This window comes from Mustela lutreola, chromosome 3 (assembly GCF_030435805.1).
Source record: "Mustela lutreola isolate mMusLut2 chromosome 3, mMusLut2.pri, whole genome shotgun sequence".
Lineage (NCBI taxonomy): Eukaryota > Metazoa > Chordata > Mammalia > Carnivora > Mustelidae > Mustela > Mustela lutreola.
The window spans coordinates 161,255,712-161,281,722 of NC_081292.1; the positions used below are offsets into that span (position 1 = coordinate 161,255,712).

The 26,011-nt window shown below is 43.4% G+C and overlaps 1 protein-coding gene and 1 long non-coding RNA gene across 3 annotated transcripts in view; one reads left to right on the forward strand and one right to left on the reverse strand.

The window, feature by feature from the left end:
- Positions 1-1,807: 1,807 nt before the first annotated feature.
- Positions 1,808-15,231, reverse strand: LOC131827215 (uncharacterized). Its single transcript, XR_009351946.1, has 3 exons — positions 15,078-15,231; positions 13,181-13,262; positions 1,808-2,840 (listed from the first exon to the last, which is right to left on the reverse strand). It is a non-coding gene; the product is annotated as an uncharacterized LOC131827215 (long non-coding RNA).
- A 68-nt stretch (positions 15,232-15,299) lies between these two features.
- Positions 15,300-26,011, forward strand: part of CACNB4 (calcium voltage-gated channel auxiliary subunit beta 4) — a 244,042-nt gene continuing 233,330 nt past the window's right edge. The window contains exons 1-2 of one of the 2 annotated variants that reach the window (XM_059167339.1): positions 15,300-15,384; positions 15,908-15,991. In XM_059167339.1, the coding sequence (XP_059023322.1) occupies positions 15,325-15,384; positions 15,908-15,991 (144 nt within the window). In that variant the 5' untranslated portion in view covers positions 15,300-15,324. Of the gene's footprint in view, positions 15,385-15,446; positions 15,682-15,907; positions 15,992-26,011 lie in introns of those variants that run through there. The other variant, XM_059167340.1, reaches the window with a different exon arrangement.

Below are 26,011 nucleotides of genomic sequence, written 5' to 3' on the forward strand. Positions count from 1 at the left end.
GATGCTTTCCAGAACAGCAAGCTCATTTCTCCAGCCTTAGCCCAAGGAGTTGCAGCAGAGGCAGAAGCATAGTGAACATTTCTTTCTGACTTATGGCAGAAAAGTCTAGATCACAGACCCTTGCAATGGTCTGGAGGAAGGCCAAATGGTTGTGAAAAGTATTCAATAAGGGAGTCACCTAGAAAAGGGAAAGAAAGGTGACAGTCAGACTCTGGGGCAGGTGACATCAGCAAGAGACACTGCAAGACAATATGGAGATGAAAGAAAAAGCAAATTCTATGTGGGGTCCCAACAGTACAGGATATCTCAATCTCCATGTCCCACACTTCATATTTATACCAGTTGTGAGCCGCCGCTGTAGGTTTATTCAAGGTCTCTTCCGCCTTTAAGTGTCTGTAAGCCTATGTTCCTCACTGGGAACAGAATGTGAAGATTATTTGGAATCTGATTTACATTGTTCAATCCCTTTCTGTGAACTTTAAAAAGAATTCTTCCTTAAGGGGCGCCTGGGTGGCTCAGTGGGTTAAGCCGCTGCCTTCGGCTCAGGTCATGATCTCAGGGTCCTGGGATCGAGTCCCGCATCGGGCTCTCTGCTAAGCAGGGAGCCTGCTTCCCTCTCTGCCTGCCTCTCCGACTACTTGTGATTTCTCTCTGTCAAATAAATAAATAAAATCTTAAAAAAAAAAAAAAAAAAAAGAATTCTTCCTTAAAACATTATAGAAAGAATTAGCCTAATTTATAAGCCATCAAAAATGTCAGAATGAAAATGAAGGACAGGGATCAGATTTTGTAACTGTCTAGTTAAGTTTCCTTCATGCAATGGCCTATATTGTTTTTTGTCTTTTTTTTTTTTTTTTAAATTTGTTTTTTGATTTGGGGGGGGGGGGTAAAGGGCAGAGGGAGAGAGAGAATCTCAAGCAGGCTCCATGTCCAGGGCAGAGCCTGAGGCATGGCTCAATCTCAGGACCCTGAGATCATAAGCTTAGCCGAAATCAAGAGTCAGACGCGTTACCAACTGAGCCACCCACGCGCTCCTGTTTGTTGGGTTTTTCTTCCCCTCCTTTCCTGTAAGAGAATTGTACATATCTGTACATGCCCTTGACTCTTAGAGTGTATTGTCCCCACTTGGTGATTTTCATGTTGATTTGGTCTTTGAATGATTAATTGATTTTTTTTTTATTTTTTAAAGATTTTATTTATTTATTTGACAGAGAAAGAGCACAAGCAGGGGGAACAGCAGGCAGAGGGAGAGGAAGGAAGAAGCAGACTCCCCACTGAGCAGGGAGACCGATGTGGGGCTCAATCCCAGGACCCTGGGATCAGGACCTGAGCCGAAGGCAGATGCTTAACTGACTGAGACAGCCGGGCACCTTTGGTCTTTGATTTAGAGTTCTGTTGGCTCTGCCGGCTCCTAGACTTTCCTTGCTTTTGATGACTTTGACAGTTTTGAGGAGTACCAGTCATATATTTTGTAGACTGTAGATTTGTATGGTGTCTTCTCATGATTCGTTAGAGGTTTGGGGGAGGAAGGTCACAAAGGTAAAGACCCTTCTCACATGGTATCAAGGGTATGTATTATCAACCTGACATCACTGTTGTTGTTGTTCTTAATCACGTGACTAAGGTAGTGTTTGTTAAGTTTCTCCAATTCCTCCATTCCCTGCTGTACTCTTTGGAAGAAGTCCCTAATGTGCAGCCTACACTTAAGAAGGGGGAATTATGCTTTCCTTCCTTAAGTGTGTAATATCCACATAAATTATGTAGAATTCTTCCACATGAGAACCTTGTCTCTTCTCTTTTTTTTTTTTTTTTTTTTTTTTAAAGATTTTATTTATTTATTTGACAGAGAGAAATTACAAGTACACTGAGAGGCAGGCAGAGAGAGAGAGAGAGAAGGAAGCAGGCTCCCTGCTGAGCAGAGAGCCCGATGCGGGACTCGATCCCAGGACCCTGAGATCATGACCTGAGCCGAAGGCAGCGGCTTAACCCACTGAGCCACCCAGGCGCCCCACCTTTTTTTTTTTTTTTTTAAGATTTTATTTATTTATTTGAGAGAGAGAGACAGAGAGCACAAGCCAGGGAGGGTCTGAGGGAGAGGGACAAGTAGCCTCCGCACTGAGCGGGGAGCCTAATGCAGGGCTCAATTTCAGGACCCATGAGGTCATGACTTGAGCCAAAACCAAGAGCCAGACACTTAACTGACAGAGATGCCCAGGCGCCCCAAGGCCAAATTCTTCAGAATCACATAACTAGGTAGGGCCTTCACGGTCTCACCCTTGACAGCCCTTCTAACCTCTTCCACTTTCTTATATACACACTGGATTCCAACCCTCAAACCCTAAATTATTTGTGTGCCAATTTGGCTTTTTCATACCTGTGCTTGGCTCTGTTTCTTTGTCCGAAATTCTTTTGTCCATTGGATAAATTGTCTTTTCAGGTGTCAGCCTTTGCACGTTGCACTGATTGTAGCCCCCAGACCACGCTGCCCTACAGTAGCCTCTTGTAACTATGTCATAGTGGTTGCCACCTTGCACGGGATCTGTCCTGTGTATGTTGATCTGTCTCTGTCAGATACTATCATTTGGCTCATTCAACATGCATTCCCAACCACCTTCCTCTATATGGAAACCATATATTCCTCTACATGGAAGTCAGTAAACAAGATGCTTTCCAGAACAGCAAGCTCATTTCTCCAGCCTTAGCCCAAGGAGTTGCAGCAGAGGCAGAAGCATAGTGAACATTTCTTTCTGACTTATGGCAGAAAAGTCTAGATCACAGACCCTTGCAATGGTCTGGAGGAAGGCCAAATGGTTGTGAAAAGTATTCAATAAGGGAGTCACCTAGAAAAGGGAAAGAAAGGTGACAGTCAGACTCTGGGGCAGGTGACATCAGCAAGAGACACTGCAAGACAATATGGAGATGAAAGAAAAAGCAAATTCTATGTGGGGTCCCAACAGTACAGGATATCTCAATCTCCATGTCCCACACTTCATATTTATACCAGTTGTGAGCCGCCGCTGTAGGTTTATTCAAGGTCTCTTCCGCCTTTAAGTGTCTGTAAGCCTATGTTCCTCACTGGGAACAGAATGTGAAGATTATTTGGAATCTGATTTACATTGTTCAATCCCTTTCTGTGAACTTTAAAAAGAATTCTTCCTTAAGGGGCGCCTGGGTGGCTCAGTGGGTTAAGCCGCTGCCTTCGGCTCAGGTCATGATCTCAGGGTCCTGGGATCGAGTCCCGCATCGGGCTCTCTGCTAAGCAGGGAGCCTGCTTCCCTCTCTGCCTGCCTCTCCGACTACTTGTGATTTCTCTCTGTCAAATAAATAAATAAAATCTTAAAAAAAAAAAAAAAAAAAAGAATTCTTCCTTAAAACATTATAGAAAGAATTAGCCTAATTTATAAGCCATCAAAAATGTCAGAATGAAAATGAAGGACAGGGATCAGATTTTGTAACTGTCTAGTTAAGTTTCCTTCATGCAATGGCCTATATTGTTTTTTGTCTTTTTTTTTTTTTTTAAATTTGTTTTTTGATTTGGGGGGGGGGGGGTAAAGGGCAGAGGGAGAGAGAGAATCTCAAGCAGGCTCCATGTCCAGGGCAGAGCCTGAGGCATGGCTCAATCTCAGGACCCTGAGATCATAAGCTTAGCCGAAATCAAGAGTCAGACGCGTTACCAACTGAGCCACCCACGCGCTCCTGTTTGTTGGGTTTTTCTTCCCCTCCTTTCCTGTAAGAGAATTGTACATATCTGTACATGCCCTTGACTCTTAGAGTGTATTGTCCCCACTTGGTGATTTTCATGTTGATTTGGTCTTTGAATGATTAATTGATTTTTTTTTTATTTTTTAAAGATTTTATTTATTTATTTGACAGAGAAAGAGCACAAGCAGGGGGAACAGCAGGCAGAGGGAGAGGAAGGAAGAAGCAGACTCCCCACTGAGCAGGGAGACCGATGTGGGGCTCAATCCCAGGACCCTGGGATCAGGACCTGAGCCGAAGGCAGATGCTTAACTGACTGAGACAGCCGGGCACCTTTGGTCTTTGATTTAGAGTTCTGTTGGCTCTGCCGGCTCCTAGACTTTCCTTGCTTTTGATGACTTTGACAGTTTTGAGGAGTACCAGTCATATATTTTGTAGACTGTAGATTTGTATGGTGTCTTCTCATGATTCGTTAGAGGTTTGGGGGAGGAAGGTCACAAAGGTAAAGACCCTTCTCACATGGTATCAAGGGTATGTATTATCAACCTGACATCACTGTTGTTGTTGTTCTTAATCACGTGACTAAGGTAGTGTTTGTTAAGTTTCTCCAATTCCTCCATTCCCTGCTGTACTCTTTGGAAGAAGTCCCTAATGTGCAGCCTACACTTAAGAAGGGGGAATTATGCTTTCCTTCCTTAAGTGTGTAATATCCACATAAATTATGTAGAATTCTTCCACATGAGAACCTTGTCTCTTCTCTTTTATTTATTTATTCAGTCATTTACTTTTGTCACTAAGAGCTCATGGAAACTTATTTTACACTGGGATGTATTCCAATAGTATCTCATTCTATTGCTCAAATTGTTCCAACTTTGGGCCTGGGGAGCCCTTTCAGTTTGTTCCTGTGTCCCCTTGACATCCCCCAGTCATTGCGCTTTTTGTTTCGTTTTGAAACATTCTTTACGTTCTGGCAGTGTAAGATACTCTGGGCTCATCTTGTGTATTTCCCGTCCAGACTTAGAATCAGCCACTTTGGGGCGCCTGGGTGGCTCAGTGGGGTAAGCCGCTGCCTTCGGCTCGGGTCATGATCTCAGGGTCCTGGGATAGAGCCCCGCATCGGGCTCTCTGCTCAGCAGGGGGCCTGCTTCCTCCTCTCTCTCTGCCTGCCTATCTGCCTGCTTGTGATCTCTGTCAAATAAATAAATAAAATCTTTAAAAAAAAAAAAAAAAAGAATCAGCCACTTCTTCAAGGTGCCCTGGTTGTTTTTATTAGAAGATGGTATTAGAGACCAAGACCTGAGTATTAGATGTATTTGTTGTTACTGACATGTTGTAATTTCTAGGTCCTGGCTGAAAGCAAGAAAATACGTCTGTAGACTAACCTGCACATATACCCACAAATTTATAAATATTTCTCTGTGTAGCTATCTATATCTATATTAAGCTACACCTGAATTTATGCTGCTGTTTCTTTTTTAATTAATTAATTAATTTTAAATTTAAATTAAATTAATTAGCATAGAATGTATTACTGGTTTCAGAGGTAGAGGTCAGCAATTCCTCTGTCTTTTATAACACCCAGTACTCATTACATCACGTGCCCTCCTTAATGTCCAGCACCCAGCTATCCACTCCCCTCCAGCAACCCTCACACGCTGATGTTTCTAACTCGAACCCATTACCACATGGATCATCCTAGCCTTTTTGCCTTACTTACCTGTAACTGTCCTCTCCAACAGTAGGAAACCTGGCTCCCACCATCTGCCACTGATGTACTTAATTGTTCAATTCCAAGATACATGTATCTTGACTTCAGAATTGTTAATCCATACCTCAGGTAGCAACCTTATAGAGGTTGCCATAGAGTACTTATGTACAGTTCCTTTTGTCTTTAGTCACAGACCCCACTCATTTCTAAAGATACTTAGGGGGCATCTGGGTGGCTCAGTGGGTTAAGCTTCTGCCTTTGGCACGGGTCATGATCTCAGGGGCCTGGGATCGAGCCCCACATCGGGCTCTCTGCTGGTCAGGGGGCCTGCTTTTCTCTCTCTGTCTGTGTCTCTGCCTACTTGTGATCTCTCTCTGTCAAATAAATAAATAAAATCTTTTTAAAAAATTAAAAAAAAAATACTTAAGCCGCCACCCTTCCCCCCCCCCTCCAATCTCCTTCAGGGAGATTGTTTCCTATATCTGTAACAGAGTTATATGCTTTTGTTACATTCTGCATTCCATCCTGGAACCTCCCAATTTCCTATATGTCTTTTTAAAGATTTGCACACATTAAGGCTTAAGTTTGTGCTGGAAAGTTCTACAGGTTTTAGCAGATGCATAGCATCATATAGCCACCGTTAGAGTATCATGCAGAATAATTTCACCACCCTAAAAAAAAACCCTGCTATGCTTCATGTAATCAACACTCCCCCTCCCGAACCTCTGACCTTTTACTGTTTTTACAGCTTTGACTCTTCTAGAATGTCACAAAAATGTAATCTTAAAGTATAGCTTTAAGTGACTGGCTTCCTTCACTTAGCAATATGCACTTAAGGTGTATCCATATCTTTTTTTTTTTTTTTTTAAGATTTTATTTATTTGACAGAGAGAGATCACAAGTAGGCACAGAGAGAGAGAGTAGAGAGAAAGAAGCAGGCTCCCTGCCGAGCAGAAAGTCTGATGTGGGACTTGATCCCAGAACTCTGAGATCACGACCTGAGCCGAAGGCAGAGACTTAACCCACTGAACCACCCAGGCACCCATGTATCTGTATCTTTTTATGGCTTGCTAACTCATTCTTTTTTCATTGAGTAGCATTCCATTTTACGATTATACCACACTGTATCCATTCACCTATTGAAGGACATCTTGGTTGCTAACAGTTTTGGGCAATTATGAATAAAACAAATATAAATGTATAAATATATAAATTTATATAATGCATAAAAATACATAAAAATATAAATATATACATTTTGTGAGATGGTTTTAAGGTGGTGTAAGTTTTCACATCCATCATGTAAATACCTAGGACAATGATTGCTGGCTTGTATGGAAAGACTATGTTGTTTATTAAGAAACTGACCAGGGGCACCTGGGTGGCTCAGTAGATTAAGCCTCTGCCTTTGGCTCGGGTTATGATGCCAGGGTTCTGGGATTGAGCCCCATATCGGGCTCTCTGCTTGGTGGGGAGCCTGCTTCTGTCTCTCTCTCTGTCTAGTTGTGATCTCTGTCTGTCAAATAAATAAATAAAATCTTAAAATAATAATAATAATAATAAATAAAATTTCAAAAATTTGGTCCTTTTTATTAAAAAAAAAAAGAAACTGACCAACTGTCTTCCAAAGTGGCTGTACCATTTAGAATTCCCATCACAAATGAATACGAATTTCTGTTGCTTCTAATACTAACAACTGGTATTGTCATTTTTTTTTTTTTAAAGATTTTATTTATTTACTTGAGAGAGAGACAGTGAGAGAGAGCATGAACGAGGAGAAGGTCAGAGAGAGAAGCAGACTCCCCATGGAGCTGGGAGTCTGATGCGGGACTCGATCCCAGGACTCCAGGATCATGACCTGAGCCGAAGGCAGTCGTCCAACCAACTGAGCCACCCAGGCATCCCTGGTATTGTCATCTTAAAAGAAAAACTTTTGCCATTCCAATAGGAGTGTAACAGTATCGTATTGTTTTATTTGTGTTCCCTTGATGATAAATGATGTTAAGCATCTTTTCACGTGTTTATTTGCTATCTATGTATCTTTTTTGGTAAGGTGTCTGTTCAAACATTTTCTCAATTTTTAACTGGGTTGTTTGTTTTCTTATTGCTGAGTTTTGAGTTATTTTTATATTTTGTTCACTAGTTCTTTTTTTAAGTTTTTTTTTTTTTTTAGTTTTTTTTTTTTTTTTTTTTTAAGTAATCACTGTATCTAACGTGGGGCTTGAACTCAGGATCCCAAGACCAAGTACTACACCCTCCACTGACTGGAGCCAGCCAGGTGCCCCTTTGTTTACAAGTTATTTATTTATGTATTTATTTATTTTTATTGTATTACGTTAGTCACATACATCATTAGTTTTTAATGTAGTATTCCAAGATTCATTGTTTACATATAACACCCAGTGTTCCAGGCAACACGTGCCCTCCTTAATACCCATCCCTGGGCCAACTCATTATTCTCCCCTCCTCCTCCCCTCCAAAACCCTCAGTTTGTTTCTTGAAGTCCACAGTTTCTCATGGCTCCTCTCCCTCTCCGATTTCTCCCCACTTCAATTTTCTTTTCCTTCTCCTAATGTCCTCTGTGTTATTCCTTATGTTCCACAAGTAAGTGAAACTGTATGATAATTGACTTTCTCTGCTTGACTTATTTCACTCAGCATAATCTCCTCTGTTTATAAGTTCCTTATCAGATTTGTGTCTTACAAATACTTTTCTTCCAGTCTATGACTTGTCTTTCATTATTTTCACAAAGTCTTTCACAGAGCAAAAATTTTAATTTTAATAAAGCCCAAGATACCAGTTTTACTTTCTTGGATCATGCTTGCATCTAAAATCTCATCTCCAAATCCAAAGTCCTGTAGGTTTTCTAGGAGAAGTTTTTATAGTTTTGCATTTCACACATAGATTTATGATCCATTTTGAGTTACTTTTTTATAAGGTCTGAAGATTTTTTAAAATAACAAATTTTTTCCCCCTCAAGTATAATTTAAATTTTCTGAAAAACTTCAAACATCCTTTGTAATTTTAAACAATATCCAAACATTTTAAGTACATAGGATAAAAATGCTTCTAATTAAGTGTTTTTCTTGGTGAAACATTTGTACTATATGGGCGCCTGGGTGGCTCAGTGGGTTAAGCCTCTGCCTTTCCGTTCAGGTCATGATCTCAGGGTTCTGCGACTGAGTCCTGCATTGGCGCTCTGCACAGCAGGGAGCTTGCTACCCAACGCCCCCCCACCCCACCCACCCCCCGCCTCTCTCTCTGCCTGCCTCTCTACCTACTTGCAATCTCTCTCTGTGTCCAATAAATAAATAAAAATCTTAAAAGAAAAGAAAAGAAAAGAAAAACATTTATGGGCACCTAGGTGGCTCAGTGTGTTAAGCCTCTGCCTTCGGCTCAGGTCATGATGTCAGGATCTTGGGATGGAGCCCCACATTGGGCCCTCTGCTCAGCAGGGAGCTTGCTTCCCTCCCCGTCTCTCTGTCTGCCTCTCTGCCTACTTGTGAGCTCTCTCTCTGTGTCAAATACATAAAATATTTAAAAAAAAAAGAAATATTTGTACTATATGAAAGTATATCAATTAAAATGTACCCTCTCCCTACATATATAGAGTGTATGTGTATACATATACACATTATTTTACACAAATGTGATCATTGGTTATAAAACTATTTTTTTTTCACTTAATATACTTTAGATGTCTAAATCTGTGCCTATACTCTCACCTCTCTTTAATAGCCATGGATTTATTTAGTTAGTTATTTTCAAAAGTAAATGGTAGACTTGGGAAATCAACTCCATTCACTTTATTTTGTAATTTTTAAAAATTCCAATAGAGTTAACATACAGAATTAAATTAGCTTCAGGTGTACAATATAGTGATTAAATAGTTGTATAGGCTACTCGATGCTCATCATGGTAAGTGTACTCTTAATCCTCATCTCCTAGTTAACCCATTCCCTGCATCCATCTCCCCTCTAGTAACCATCTGTTTGTTCTCTTTTTTCCTTTGTTCTTTTGTTTTGATTCTTCCACACATGGGTGAAATCATATGGTATTTGTCTTTCTCTGACTGGCTTATTTTGCTGAACATTATACTCTAGATCTACCTATGTTGTTGCAAATAGAGATTTCATATTTTTTTTAATGTCTGAATAATATCCCATTGCATATATACCACATTGTCTTTATCCACTCATTTATTTTTATTTATTTATTTAAAGATTTTTCTCCACATGCTTGACAACACCTGTTGTTTCTTGCGTTTTTAATTTTAGCCATTCTGGCAGGTGTGAGATGATATCTCATTGTAGTTTTTGTTGGCATTTCCCTGATGATGAATGATGTTGAGCATCTTTTCATCTGTCTGTTGATCATCTGTATGTCTTCTTTGGAGAAATGTCCATTCATGTTTTCTGCCCATTTTAAAATCTGATTATTATTATCATTATTTGGTGTTGAGTTGTAAAAGTTCTTTATATATTTTGGATACTAATCCTTTACTGGATATAGCATTCGTAAATATTTTCTCCTATTCAGTAGATTATCTTTCAGTTCTGTTGATGATTTCCTTTGCTGTGCAGAGCTTTTTATTCTGATGTAATCACAATAGTTTATCTTTGCTTTTGTTTCCCTTGCCTCAGGAGACATATCTAGAAAAATGTTGTTGCATCCAATGTAAGAGAAATTGCTGTCTGCGCTCTATTCTAGGATTTTTATGGTTTTACTTCTCCCATTTAGGTCCATATAAAAATAACAGCTTTATTGAGAGACTCCAAATACCATACAATTCATCCATTTAAAGTATACTCTTCAGTGGTTTTTAGCATATTCACAATATGTGCAACCATCACTATAATCAATTTTAGAACATTTTCTTCACCTCAAAAAGAAGCCTTGTATTTTTTTCCTTTTGTTTAACTTAAAATTTTTTTCTTCCTTCTCCCCTCCCCCCCCAAGTTTCTATTTCAATTCTAGTTAGTTAAGGTATGGTATAATATTGGCTTCAGGAGTGAAATTTAGTGATTCCTCACTTCCATACAACACGCAGTGCTCATCACAACAAGAGCTCTCCTCTATACACATCCCCCATCTAGCCCACCCCCCACCCACCTCCCTCCAGAAACCCTCAGTCTGAAGGAGCCCTGTACATTTAGTTATCACCTCAATAATTCCCAGCCTTCCTAGCCCTAAGAAGCTACTAATCCACTTTTAGTCTCTAAAAATATCCCCATTCTGGACATTGTATATAAGTGGAATCATACAATATATAACATTTTGTGACTGCTTTCTTTCACTTAGCATAATATTTTCAAGGCTCACCCATGTTGTAGCATGTACCGGTGCTTCATTCCTTTTTACTGAAGAACAATACTCCATTGATAGATATACCACACTTTTTTTTTTTTAAAGATTTTATTTATTTGATAGACAGAGATCACAACTAGGCAGAGAGGCAGGCAGAGAGAGAGGAGGAAGCAGGCTCCCTGCTGAGCAGAGCCCGATGCCAGCGATTCCAGGACCCTGGGATCATGACCTGAGCCAAAGGCAGAGGCTTTAACCCACTGAGCCACCCAGGCGCCCCTGTACCACACTTTTTTTTTTTTTTTTTTTTTTTTTTTAAAGATTTATTTATTTATTTGACAGAGAGAGATTACAAGTAGGCAGAGAGGCAGGCAGAGAGAGAGAGGAGGAAGCAGGCTCCCTGCTGAGCAGAGAGCCCGATGCGGGACTCGATCCCAGGACCCTGAGATCATGACCTGAGCCGAAGGCAGCGGCTTAACCCACTGAGCCACCCAGGCGCCCCTGTACCACACTTTTTTAAAACCATTCATCAGCTGGTACACATTTGGGTTGCTTATGGTTTGGGCAATTATGAATAATGCTGAACATTCTTGTGCAAGTTTTTACATGGACATACTCATTGATTTGTCTTAGCTACACACCTGGGAGTAGCTTGCTGCATCATATGGTAACTCAGTGTTTTACTTTTTGAAGAACTGTCAAAAGTGTTTTCCACGGTGGCTGTACTGTTTCATAATCCCATCAGCAGTGTAATATAGTTCCAATTTCTTTGTGTCTTTGCCAACACTTGTTTTTGATTATAGCTATCCTAGTGGATGTAATGTGGTATCTCATGATTTTGATTTTCATTCCCCTGATGACTAATGATATCAAGCATCTTTTCATGAGCTTATCAGCCATTTGGATAACTTTTTTGGAGAAATGTTAATTTGGATTCTTTGCCCATTTAAAAAAAGATTTTATTTATTTATTTGACAGAGGGAGAGATCACAAGTAGGCAGAGAGGCAGGCAGAGTGAGGGGGGAAGCAGACTCCCTGCTAAGCAGAGAGCCAATGTGGGTCTCGATTCCAGGACCCCGGGATCATGACCCAAGCTGAAGGCAGAGGCTTAACCCACTGAGCCACCCAGATGCCCCTGCCTATTCTTAATTAATTAATTAATTAGAGTGCTCAAGGGTATGGATGGGATGGGGTGGGGTAGGGCAAGAGGGAGGAGAGAGAGAATCTCCAGCAGACGATTAGCTGAGTGTAGAGGTCCATGCACAGCTTGATCCCACTACCCCAATATCATGACCTGAGCCAAAATCAAGACTCAGATGCTTAAATGACTAAGTCACCCAGCAGGCACCCTTCTTTGCCCATTTTTAAAATTGGATTTTTTAAATTACTGAGTTGTAAGATTTCCTTATACAATATTATAGATAGGAGTCCCTCATCTGATATACACTTTGCAAATATTTTCTCCCATTCTGTGAGTTGCCTTCACTTTCTTTTTTTTTTCCCCCAAAGATTTTATTTATTTATTTGACAGAGAGAGAGATCACAAGTAGGCAGAGAGGCAGGCAGAGAAAGAAGGGGAAACAGGCTCCCTGCTGAGCAGGGAGCCCAATGTGGGGCTTGATCCCGGGACCCTGAGATCATGACCTGAGCCATAGGCAGAGGCTTAACCCACTGAGCCACCCAAGCACCCCAGCCTTCACTTTCTTGATAGTGTTTTTAATTCTGGTGAAGTCCTATATCTCTCTTTCTATCTATCTATTTATTTATACTTTTGGTGTCATATCTAAGAATCCACTGCCAAATCTGAGTCATGAAGACTTACCCTTACATTTCCATCCAATAGTTTTATATTTTTATTTCTTTCATATTGATCCTTGGTCAATTTTGAGTTAATTCTTATATGTATATATAGTAAAGGTCTGGTGCTTGGGGCAGGGACAATGGTGTACCTCTCTTTGAGTGACACCCCCGCTTTAGGAACTGAGCACTTGGTAGGGAGAGGCAAGAATCCCAGATCTCCAGGCTTGCCTCTATATGAGTAGTCAGGGCCCCAGTGTTCTCAGTGGCACCATGCCAGAGGTAGAGCCTCCATCCCACAAGTGGGGGCTGGGCCAAAGCAGGGAGCCCATTCCTCTCCACTGTATTTGATGGGAATTTAACTTCAGCAACAAGGATGTGGAATAGGATGATAAATGCTGACGTCCTGTCCCTCCAAGGAAGAGAACCCTCCCACTGGAGCTGATGGGAGAGGAAAGGCTGTGTTCCAGGGTGCACCAGTGTGGAATGGAGTTTCTCTGCCGTTTCTCTGTAGGAAGCAGGGGAGGAGGGAGTGGATCCTGGTCAAATGCCACAGACTTTCACTTTTCTGTCTGAGTTTTAGTGAATTTTCTTGAATAAATATTTCTTTATTTGTTGTGTACCCTTAGGAGCATTCCAGAGATTTAAATTAAAGAAAAATAGCCATCTCACCAGTGTTGCTGGAGGGTAGATGCAGAGACCTCCTCGTTGTCAAGCTGCTATAGGTTCTTTTTTCATAACTCAAAGTCAGTGACTGTGGGCAGTGGAAAACGAGAAAACACAAATTTTGGTGCCCACATAATAACTCATTCTCTCTATATATTGATGAAATATCAGCTATTAAAATGGCTCAGAGCTAAAAATGGACCGAGTCGATGGTAACTAAAGCAAGGAGTTCTGCATTGGCAGACATACCACTACTCATAAACTTGAGAAAATATCTACTATATGTAAGGTATAAAAATACAAGATAAAAAGCTAAACATCCATTTTGGAAATTAGGCGATTTTCATAAAAAGAGAATAAACCGAGGCAGTCTATACTAAATGTCCAGGGAATAAGTACTCCAGTTTTTCATAGGCATGGGAACTCTTCAGGACTGGAGTGATCAGAGTGAGTTTGTGTGGAGGAAGCGTTTGGGGGAAAAGGTAGGATTCCACTGGGTGGATGGCCTGGAGGGAGGGCACATTCCAAGGCAAAAGCGTTGAAGTGGGATTGCATTTGGTCTGTTTGAGCAATAATGAGTAGACCTGCCTGCTTGCTGGAAGGTCTGTACAAAGATTTAAGTGAGAAATGGAGTGGTGACCAGAAAAGCAGCGGGGAGAGGAGGGGCTTGGTTGTTGGACCCTGTCTTGTGGGCTGCTGACAGCAAGGAGTGCTTTTTAGAGAAAAATGACTTCGGCCAAGAGATTTTAAGAAAATGACTTTGCCTGTAGTGTGTAGTTGGAATTTAGTGTGTGTGTGTGTGTGTGTGTGTGTGCGCGCGCGCGCTTGCGCGCTCACACAGGCAGAGCCCTGAGGCAAGAAGACTACTTATTAGACTGTTACAAAGAAATGAAGGTGTGGATTAAATGAAGAAGGCAGGAATGGAAAGTAAGTGGTGGGTGATAAAATATAAATCAGGACCTTGATAAGCACCCAATTGTTAAGACAAACATGGCACTTTCCATAAAAAATAATACTAGAATGTGAGGTGACATGGGCTGATTTAGCAGTTTGAGATACTATGTACATTTTATTGACGGGTTTCCCATGCAATAGCTATAAACGGGTCTCCTTAGTTTTGAATTCTCATATATTTTTCTTCCCTCTTCTTAGTACTCTAAATTCCTCTTCTCCACAGTTTGCATTTAATTTGACTTCAAATTAATCTCTTGTATGAGCGGGAGGAAACCAAGCTTTGCAACAATGGCACGGGTTGTGTATGGTTTTAAGGATGAGTTTCCTCCCTTGAAAACAGCTATCCGCGTAGAAATGGGAGGCACGCGGCCAACTCTTGCTTTTTAGCAGGTCGAACATGACCTTCAAAACTCCCTAGGACACGCTAATCTCCTGCCGGGCTGCATCTCCCTTCAGACTCAGGCTGGCAGGGTCTCCCGCGGCCGCCTGGATGTGTACGGCTCGGGAGTTGTGAAGCTATAGTTGACAAAACAATACAAAAACACGCACAGAAAACAAACCACAAACCCACATACCTTACCACAGTGGGCTGGTGAGTGAAGTTGCGGAAGGAAGGTTCTGCTCTTGCCCTTTTAAAATTCCAGTGCACCAAACACACACGCGCTTACACACACAGACACACGGACACACACACACGCCCAGTCCGCGCATCCCACTCTCTGCCACACTGCACCAGCATCCCTCCCCAAGTCCTGATTCATGAACCGTGCCACCTTTGTCTCATCTGAAACTGTGCAGACTATTTTAATCCTCCCACCCCCATCCCAGATTTTCCCCCTCCCTTCATCCTCTAGAAAGCTCTGATGTAAGGCGCTCGCTGGGGGGGGGGGGGAGCGCTTCTCCGATCAGCGCGGGTAGGCGAGATCCCCAGAAGCCCCCTCCGCGGTACCTCTGTCTGCGGGGGCCGCTGCTCGGGACCCCGCTGCGGAAGCGCCTAGGTCCCTTTAAGGGGTCGCGCTCTCCGAAGTGAGCCGGCGCGGGTCCCGCAGCCCCGCGGAGAAGTCCTGCCGCGGTCCTCTCCTCCAGCTCGCGAGCCTCCGGGGCCTGCCCGCCCGCCGCGCGCCGCCCACCGCCCCCCGCGCACCGCCCCCCGCGCACCGCGCGCCGTGCACCGACCCGCCATGCGGCCCTGAACCATGTCCTCCTCCTACGCCAAGAACGGGCCCGCGGACGCGCCGCACTCCCCCACCTCTCAGGTACCGCCCCCTCCTCCCCCCGCCCTCCTCCCCCAGCCCCGGCGGCCCGCGAGCGCCCCGCCTTCCAGCTGGCCGCGCGGGGCCCCCAGTCCTGGGAGTCTGTCGCCCCGCGCTGCCACCCCTCCTCCGCGTCCCTCTCTCCTCCAGCTCCTCCTCTGTCTTCTCCTCCCCTTCCTCCTCCTCCTCCTCCTCTTCACCTCGTAGGTCTCAGCCTTCCCGCTCTGGAGCCCGCAGCCTTCCCCAGCCGATGCCGGGGACTCGGACCCCGCACCCCAAGAGTCTTTGTTAATGGATGTGGTGGGTGCTCGCGGGCAGCTCTTCCCGGGCATCTTTTCAGCCGTCGAGGCTTGTGCTGGGTGGGTGGGGGTGGGGGCTGTATGTGGGGACCACGGAGGAGACCGGGGTGCGGGCTCTGGGAGACCCCGGCGAGCTGGTCCGCAGGCGGACTCTAGCCCGGGGTGGTCGCCCGGCTCCACGCTTCGGTCCTCACCGGCTTCTCTCTGGCCCCGTGTGTCGAGTCCAGGTGGCCCGAGGCACCACGACCCGGAGGAGCAGGTTGAAAAGATCCGATGGCAGCACCACTTCGACAAGCTTCATCCTCAGACAGGTAGGAGGCGGACTCGGGGCGGCGGCGGGGGGTGTGGGCAGGCTGGGGAGAAGGCCCGGTGCGCCGCGCTGGGGTCCGCGAGCCGAGCGCTGCCCCCCACGAGCCGGAGCGGCGGGTCTCCGGCCGGGGCGGCGCGCTGCCGCTGCGTCCTTCTCCCGCAGCCCCCCGCGCCCCAAGTCTTCGCGGCCGGGAGGCTCCGCGCCCCTCTGCAAGTTCGTGCGTGCGGACGCGAGTTGCTGGAGACCTGGCTTAGGGCAGGGATACTGAATTTGACTGAAAAGTGTTTCTAGTTGCACTTTCTGTGTGTGGAGACACGTCGTGTGCTTGAGTTTGAGTAACCAGAGCCCCCGGCGCCCGGTACACGGTTGACTGGGTGGACAGTCCGTGGTCTCTGCGATTTCTGCCCTATTTCGAACACTTCTCTCTCTAGGTCTTGAGAGAGACCCGCGAGCTCTGGTCAAATGAAAGACACTTTGAGCACAAAGTTTGGTGTCACTTGGGACCTATTCTTTGCTTCGCTTAACTAGGCAAGGACTGCTCAGATCTGGTTAAATCAGAATAAGCCTAGGCAGGCACTCAGTCCCGGGGTCTGGGTGGTCCTACACTTCGTGTTTGTTTTCTTAGTGATGGTTTCCTTCCGCGTACTTCTGGTGAGTGTTCTGTGTGCTGACGATCGCCGCTTGCACGGAATGCTTAGATCTCTTTCACCTTGACTCGGGAGATGGGTCCTTAGTGTTTGTACTGCCCATGTGCTGTAAATGAAAGCATCTCTCCACAGCTGCTGGGTGCTAGCGAGATCACGAAAAAGTGAATCACCTTGATCTTTCTTTGGAACAGAAGCTGGAGGTGTGTGCTTTCCGGGTGACTTAGGAAACCTTAGGTCGTCGCCCCAAGACGCCTTTATCCCGGGCTGTGTTGTGGGCTGCTGGAGTGACCTTGGGAAGTTCTTTTCCCTCTAGGTCACTCAGAGCATTGTGTAATGTGTTCCTAACCAATGACGGCAGCAGTGGTGGGTTTCCTTAGTGAATATCATCAATTTAAACAGATTATCCATGACAAATGGGTTTTAGATTCAAAATTGGGCTCAGACTTCTCCTAAAGAGTTCCTAAAACCTATTTAGATAATATTTATTATGCAGATACTAATATTCTGTAAACAAATTATTACTATTTAATTCAGTGAACACCAAGCATTTGCATTATTAAACTAAATATATTTTGAATCCTGAATTCATCCTAAAAGTGCATTCTATCCCCTTTGAAATGCTTGCTTAGGTCATTTGTGTATAAAGCAAAGACATTCCTCATCTTTAAAACATTTTTGACTTATGTGACTGAGATCTTGTTGATGTTTATTTTGTAGGTGCCTATTTTTGGTAGTGAATTTTTTGTTGTGAATTCTTAGAAATACTAATTATACAGCAGTGTAGTCCCTGAACTGTCTGACTAAAACTTTTGAGTTCATCTACACTATCACTTCACTAATGCTTTACTCTTCTAACCACAAACAAAACAATCTATATATTTTTTAATATTCCTATTCTTTCCTCAATTTACTCTGATAAATGATTGAGATTAATGCATGTATAAGTTCTTGTTAAGAGTGTTGTTATGTATTGTCTTAAAAATGTAAAATATTGCATGTTAATAATTTTGGGAGTTATTTAAACAATGTAGATTTTTATTTTTTATTTTTATTTTTAAAGATTTTATTTATTTATTTGATAGAGAGCACAAGCAGGGGGAGCTGTAGGCAGAGAGAGATGCAGGCTCCCCACTGATCAGGGAGCTGGATGTGGGGCTTGATCCTAGGATCCTGGGATCATGACTTGATCCAAAGGCAGATGATCCAAAGGCAGACACTTAATCGGCTTACCCTACTGAGCCACCAAGACACCCCAAACAATGCAGATTTTTAGAATAAATATATTTCATTAGTTTTTCTGAAAGTGGGATTTGTTGATTTAATAGAATGGTCTAATTTAAATTCAGGAGTTATCTGTATTTGCATTATATACACAACCTTCCTATTTTTTTCTGTGTAAAAATAATGCATAATTTTTGTGAGCACTTACAGTTCAATAAGTATCTTACACAGGATCTTGTTTAAATGGCATAATGTAGACTTATATAGTGGCTACAATAACTGGGATTTTTGTTTCTTTGACAAGATACGAAAAGTTATTGCAATATTAGAATTTAACAGTATTTTTTGAAGTAAAATTGAAGAGTTTTCACCTGAATGCCAAAAAAAATATTTTAAAAAAAAGCACAACAGCGGGGTGCCTGGGTGGCTCAGTGGGTTAAAGCCTCTGCCTTCGGCTCAAGTCATGATCCCAGGGTCCTGGGATCAAGCCCCACATTGGGCTCTCTGCTCCGTGGGGAGCCTGCTTCCTTCTCTCTCTCTGCCTGTCTCTCTGCCTACTTGTGATCTCTGTCTGTCAAATATATAAATAAAAAATGCTTTAAAAAAAAAAGCACAACAGCTGTTTATGTTATTCCTTTAGAATGACCAGTGACTTATTGTTTTTGAATTCTTGATACACTGGAGTGATGGAATTTCTTGGTGATATTTTAGTCTGTATGGTGCCTTCACACATGAAGAAGATAGTGGGAATGCTAGCAAAATAGTGCTGCTCATTTCTGGTGTCATATTATTTGTAAAATTAGGGAAAGTGTTCCCCTCACAAAAAAATATGGGTAAGATGGGGCTGGTGGTGAAGAACAGGGGACAATTGGCAAATTCACCTAGTAAAGCTGTTTTTTCTTTAAACTGGCAAAAAGTTTTTGTGTTTGTGTGTGTGCACATGTGAGTTGACCTGAAGACAAGCAACCTGAGAAAACGAGCCTGCTGTCCTCTGTGGACTACTGCTCACAGAGCCCTTTAGGCGTCTTTGACCTTGTTTCGTGGGCTCCTAGATCGCTGGCCTCCACAATGAAGGAGGGATGGAGATTTTGGAATGAGTCCAGGGAACACCTACATGGTTTCTTTGAGGAAAGGTGAGAAGATGAGGTATTTTGCCACTGAAAGAATAGAGAGCTGGGTGACCCAGTAATGATCTTCAAAGTATACACCAAAGGCATTCTCTGGAAATGTGACGGATGGCTCTCCGTCTCCACTGAGGATGAAACTCAAGAACTGCTACAGTCAGGAGAGGAATGATGTTTTACAGCAAGGCTTTCTTAATGAAGAAGGTTGCTATCGTTGGAATGGCCTTCCAAATGAGCTTGTAGAATTTTCTCCTAGGAGATCACTTCTGACAGACTATTTGTGAGTGGACTATTTAGTCAGGTTTTATTTATTTATTTATTTATTTGATTTTTTTTTTTTTTTTAAGATTTTATTTATTTATTTGAGAGAGAGAGAGAAAGAGAGAGAAAGCATGGAGCTGGGAGCCCGATGTGGGACTCGATCCCAGGACTCCGGGATCATGACCTGAGCCAAAGGCAGTTGCTTAACCAACTGAGCTACCCAGATGCCCCTGATTTATTTATTTATTTTTTAAATAATTATTTGAGAGAGAGAGTGAGCGAGCAAGGGAGAGAGCGAGCACGCACACAAGCAGGGGGCAGAGGGAGAAGCCAACGTCCTTGCTGAGCAAAGAGCCGGATTCAGGCTCGATCCTAGAGGACCCTGGGATCCTGACCTGAGCAGGAAAGCAGACGCTTAACCGACTGAGCCACCCAGGGACCCCTATTTATTTATGTTTCAAAGTTTTAGGAAACATTTATTAAACCTTTGCTATGTGCCCAGCACTGTGCTAGATACTATGAAAGAGGAATGAAAAGATGAATGAGACAGAGCCCCGAGATCCAAAGCATTTTGTAATCTACTTATGGAGACATAGGTGTGTACACATAATATAGTGAAATGTAGCAAGGAATGAGGGTGTGTGCGCTGCATATTGGAGTACTTTGGGTGTCATTGTACATAGAGTTTGTGTGATGGAGTCCTCCAGTTTACTCCCATTTTTTTTTTTTTTGAAAGATTTTATTTATTTATTTGACAGCGATCACAAGTAGGCAGAGAGGCAGGCAGAGAGAGTGAGAGGGAAACAGGCTCCCTGCTGAGCAGAGAGCCTAATGCAGGGCTCGATCCCAGGACCCTGGGATCATGACCTGAGCTGAAGGCAGCGGGTTAACCCCCTGAGCCACCCAGGTGCCCCTTACTCCCATTTTTCAAAGTGATCAAAGTATGATTGGTTTGTTGATCTTTCCTTGTTAAGGCTGCCCTTATGACGACTGCAAGTCTTACAAGACCTGGACCCTCCTAGTTTCCAGCCTCATATTGAACCATGATCTTTTAGCTTTGGACATAGATCTTGAATACACCATCTTTCCTTCTGCCATAGGCTCTTTGCACATGCTGAAACTTTTGTGTGGAGGGCTCTTGTTCTCTCGTCTGCCTACTTAACTTGTAATCTTCCTTGAAACCTAAGTTTTGTCTTTACTTCTTTTTTTTTTTTAAGTTTTTTTTATTTTTAAGTAATCTCTACACTCAAGGTTGGGCTCAAACTCACAACCCTGAGATCAAGAGTTGCATGCTCCACCAACTGAGCCTGCCAGACACCCCTAGTCTTTACTTATTTTTCTCATCTCTCTGATTATGCCAGTTCCTTAACCACCTACCTCATTCCAGAGTGCATTTTGCCAGTTCTCAATAATTAGATTTCTGTTAATATCTGTCCCCTCATTTAGATAATAAGCAAGGCCAGGTCTGCATTTGGTCTCCTTTGTATCCTCAGCATTTAGCGTAGTAGGTGTTCAATAAGTATTTATTTGAATGAATGAAGGAACAGATGGATGGAGAACCAGCTTGATATTTTAGGCATGGGGTTCTGTTCTAACATTAAACTCTGTGTTTAAAGGGTAGAAATTGCCTTCTAACAAAACTTCCCCAAATTTAACAGCTTAAAGCAACAACAGTTTTTTTGTTTTGTTTTGTTGTTTTTTTAAAATTTCAGTGTGCTGACCAGTGTATGGTATTATCTGGGCACTGGCATAGCTGAAAGATCTAAAATAGCCTCACACGTGTGGTTGGCAGTTGGTGCTGGCTGCTGGCTGAGAACTCGACTAGGGCTTTTGGCAGGGGGCTCAGTCTTCCTCCACCTGGGCTCCCAGCATGGTTGCTTGAACTTCCTTACAATATGGTGGCTGGGTTCCAAGAAGGGGCATCCCAGGAAGTAAAGGGTGAAGCTGCAGATTTTGTAAAACCTACTGTTAAAAGCTACATGACGTTGCTTCTGCTACAGTCTCTAAATCAAAACAAAGAGCTAGCTCAGTTTCAAAGGGAGAGGAAAGAGACTCTCTTTTGGTGGGGTGTAGCAAGGTCACCTTACAAAAGAGCATGTTATTATTGCAGTCATCTTTGGAACCATCTACTTTAGATCACAGAACCTTGGGCTTTTTTTAAGTATGCTAATCAAATGATCGTGATCATAATTCAGTAAACCCACACTGTATTTAGAGATTGAAAACATATTTAGTTACTAAGTTGGTACTATAATAAAACAAGCTGGCAAAAAATTCTTTGGGTTATAATTCAGAGACACATTTCTCCAATAAAATGCAGATTCATCAACAGAAGGTGTATGCTTTGTGCATAGCTCCAAGAATAATCATATGCTTAGAGGCGTGTATATATGCAAAATTCATCCATAAACTTAGAATTACAAAATTTTAGAACAGGAAGACATTGCAAAGGGAAAGTACGTCAGTTCCTCATTTTCAGATGAATGAGGAGACCCAAGGACATGAAGGCTGTACCGACATCACATCAGTAGTAATAGAACCAAGACAGGGGCAGGGGACCTTACTCAGATTCTCCAGTTTTTCCATCACAACACACTTCATCCCTGAAATATCAAGTCAGACATACAAACACAGAAATGTGGACACATGAAAGGACATATGGAGCTTATTCCTCTTAGATCCTAGAAATAGTATTTATTTTTTTTATTTTTTAAAGAGAGAGAGTATAGCACAGAGGAGCAGATGGAAGAGGAGAGAAAGGATCCCAAGCAGGCTCCACGCTCACTGAAGAGCCCGATGGAGGGCTCAGTGTCATGACCCTGAGATCACAACCCAAGCTGAACTGAAGAGTCTATCCTTTATTTATTTATTTTTTTAAAGATTTTTATTTATTTATTTGACAGAGATCACAAGTAGGCAGAGAGGCAGGCAGAAAGAGAGGAGGGGGGAAGCAGGCTCCCTGCTGAGCAGAGAGCCCGATGCGGGGCTCAATCTCAGGACCCTGATATCAAGACCCGAGCCGAAGGCAGAGGCTTTAACCCACTGACCCAGGCGCCCCATGAAGAGGTCTATCCTTTAAATGAGAGAGCCAACCAGGAGCCCCTGAACCTGGAAGTATTCTTTTTATTTATTTATTTATTTATTTGACAGTGAGAGAGAGACAGCGAGAGCAGGAACACAAGCAGAGGGAGTGGGAGAGGGAAAGCGGACTTCTTGCCGAGCAGGGAGCCTGATATGGGGCTCGATCCCAGGATTCTGGCATCATGACCTGAGCCAAAGGCAGGTGCTTAATGACTGACCCTGGTGCCCCCCTGGAAGTATTCTTAATTTATATGGTTACTGCGAAGAACAAAGCAACAACTAGAGAATCTTGAGATTGTAGGTTTCCCCCTAATTTTACCATGAGATGGAATTTTGGTTTGGATGGTTCATGGAAGTTTGTTTAGTAGTCATTATATTAGCCAGAGTCTACCCAGGAAACAAAGCTTTCTGGGATTTTACAACTGAGGGACTTGAATGTAGAGACATGTTAAACAGGTGATGGAAGAGTTTGGAAGCTAACCCTTTAGGTTAGCAACAGCTGGGAGCCACTGTGACCTCTAGGCTAGCAGGAAAAGGAAGCTGTTCCTGGAGCCCAAGGGCCAGAGTCACCTGGTAGACTCTGGAGCCTTTGGTGTACTGTTTTGTGGGAGCAAGAAACACAGAGGACATCATCTTACACTTGTTAGGATGGCTACAATAAAAAAGAGAAAAAATAGCTGTGTTCAAGAGGATGTAGAGAAATGGACACCCTGGTGCACTGTTGGTGGGAGTGGATATTGGTGCAGCTACTGTTGAAAACAGCATAGAGATCCTCAAAAAATTAAAATTAGAACTATCATATGATTTATCAACCCCAGTTCTGGCTATTTATTTGAAGAAAATGAAAACACAAGCTTGAAAAGATATATGCAGCCCATGTTAATTGCAGCCAATGTTTACAATAGCCAGGGCATGGCAAGAACCTAAGTGTTCATTGATGGATGAGTGTATTAAGAAGTTGTGGGGTGTGTGTATAGAGGAGTGTGTGTGTGTGTGTGTGTGTGTGTGTGTGTGTGTGTAATTCAGCCATGAGAGAATGAAATCTTGCTATTTGTGATAACATAGATGGACCTTAAAAGCATTATGCTAAGTGAAAGAAATCAAATAATAAGATAAATACTGTGTGATCTCACCTGCATGTGGAATCTAAAAACCCTCCCCAAACCAAAAAGAAGCCAAAAACAACAACAACAACAACAAAAAAAAGCAAACCAAAAACAAAAATTGAGCTTATAGATACAGAGAACAGATTAATGGTTGCCAGGTGCAGGCAGGGGTGCGGGAATAGGTGAAATGGGTGAAGGGGGTCACAGGTACAAGCTTTCAGTATCAAATAAGTCATGGTGGGTGTAATGTACAGCAGGGGACTGTAGTTAATAATCTATTGTGTATTTGAAAGTTGGTTAGAGAATAGATCTTGAAAGTTCTCATCAAAAGAAAAAAAATATGTTACTACTTATGTTGACGGGTGTTAATTAGCCTTGTGATTATTTTGCAATATATGGAAATATTGAATTGTTACGTTGTACACCCAAAATGAATATAATGATCTTTGTCAATTATACTTCAATTAAATAAAGAGAAAGAGAGACAGACAGGATATATAGCTTCCACTAAAGAAGCCACTTGAGGGCAGAGAAAGGGGAGGAATATTCTGCCCTCCCCATGCCCCCCGCCCAGCTAGTCCCCCAGTCTCCTGATGCACCAGCCCTTGGCTGAGCCCAGCTGGAAGTCGGCTGACTGGGAGCCTGGGAAGCAGCCTGCAGACCCTTAGCCCTCTTGAGATAGAGAGCAGCACAGAGGAAGGGCAGAATGATACTGAGGGAAGTGGGACAGGACCAGCACAACCATTATATTGTAGCTGCATGAGAATAGTAATGATTCGTTTTCATTAACAGAATTAGAAGTTTACTTGCTCTGTAAGTTACTTGCTCTACAGTTACAGTGAACCTGAGGGGAAAGTTCACACCTGTTTCCTGTGTGAATTTTATCTGGAATGCGTCTTCCCAAATTGAGACCAAGAAAGAACTCTGCCTCTCGTGGCAAAAACTGCTTTGTTTTAGCTCTTGGGCTTGAATACATGGAACTGAATTTACGACGTTTCTTACTGAGAAATCCGGTTCCTGGGCAGCTAACCCGTGAACTAGTCCCTTGTGCTTTGCTCCAAGACCCTGTTCCTGGCACACAGAGTTCCCTAATGTCTCATTTTTGTGGAATAAAGAACTATTTATCCTTCAGTTTAGGATGGTGAGGTTTTATTGAAACTTAGAGGATTCTGATTGAAATTTTAATCTTTCTAGAAAGTTATAGGATGCGGTGTGGATCCTTAAGCTGGAAAGGACCTTGGTGTTACCGTGGCCTTCTCTCTTTAATGACTCCAGTGCTGCCTCAGACACTGCCGTCCCTGGGTGTTAAGGAGCAGAGACTCGTTGTTCATTCATCAAGGGAAAAAGCAGGGGTGGCGCTGAAGAGAAGGTAGCTAAGTCACACCATGTGGTGTAGCTAGTTGTAGAAACCAGTCCCTCTGCTACTGGGGAGTCAATAGCTGAGCCCAGATAATCTAGTTCTGAGCCATCTTTCCTGGCTGATGCTGTAGCATTAGCCCAACTCTTCACTTTCCTCCTAGTTTGGTCATTTCTTGGTGTTATTTCTGCAGCTCAGACTCCGAGAAAGCATCGGCCCTGACCAGGGACAGCAGGCTTGTAGTTCGCTCACATTGACTGACGACTTGAAGAAGTGTCGGCAGGCATGGGCGCAGAGGGGCATGCGGGCCCCGTTCTGCTGTCTGGCCTCTGCGTGCTTTGTTTCAGGCAACACTTTGGAGCAGAGTGTTCCCTAGAACGGTGCCGTCCTCCGTGTTGCTTGCTCTTTGCTGGATCTTCCTTCCCAGCAGGCGTGTGTGCCCCGAGAATGGGTTACAGGCCTCAGCAACATGGGTCCTCGGAGTCTGTCCTTCAGCAGGGTGTGCCCGAGATGGGCCCAGAGCGCCTGGATGGTTTGCACTCCCCTGGAGCTCAGGGCGTTGCGCCACTATCTCCTCTGTGGGGCCATGCAGAGCATTTCCTTCACCCTCCCCCGTCACACACGGTCTTTACAGTACCTCTCCAGGTTCGAGTACAGCAAGGTGCTGAGTCCCAAGGGGAGCTAGGCTCTTAGCCCCAAAGAACCCCTACAGAAACCCATTCTGCCCTGCATCATCGTTGCCTGCCCTTGTCTTTCGTGACCCTGGAGAATGTTGAGGTAAAATACAGCACCCTTCGTTCTAGAAGAGTCGTTCCGAACTTGATTACATAGTGACACATCAGCAATTGTACGCGGCTTTAACCACATAAACTGGGACAGGGCGTGGGGGTGGGGCTAGAGCTAGAAGCCGAAATGAATGTCAAGGCAGAATTATTCCGTTTTCAGGGAGTACTTTTAGGGCTTTCAGGTAACAATAATGACAAGCTGTGAGCTATGGCAACCTGCTTTCAGAACCAGAGAAGGTTGATGTTTCAGGAACACCTGGCTGGAGTATAGAGCGGGCTTTGAAATTCCTTGATGAAAGCTCTCATTTTCACTGGCGTGAACATGCCCGTCTGCAGGCTTCCCTACTTTCTTGAACGTGTCCTTTCTTGTTACACACATACATGCACAGAGAAGAGGTGGTCCCTTGACTCTGAAGGAATGCCATTCAGGATTCGTGCT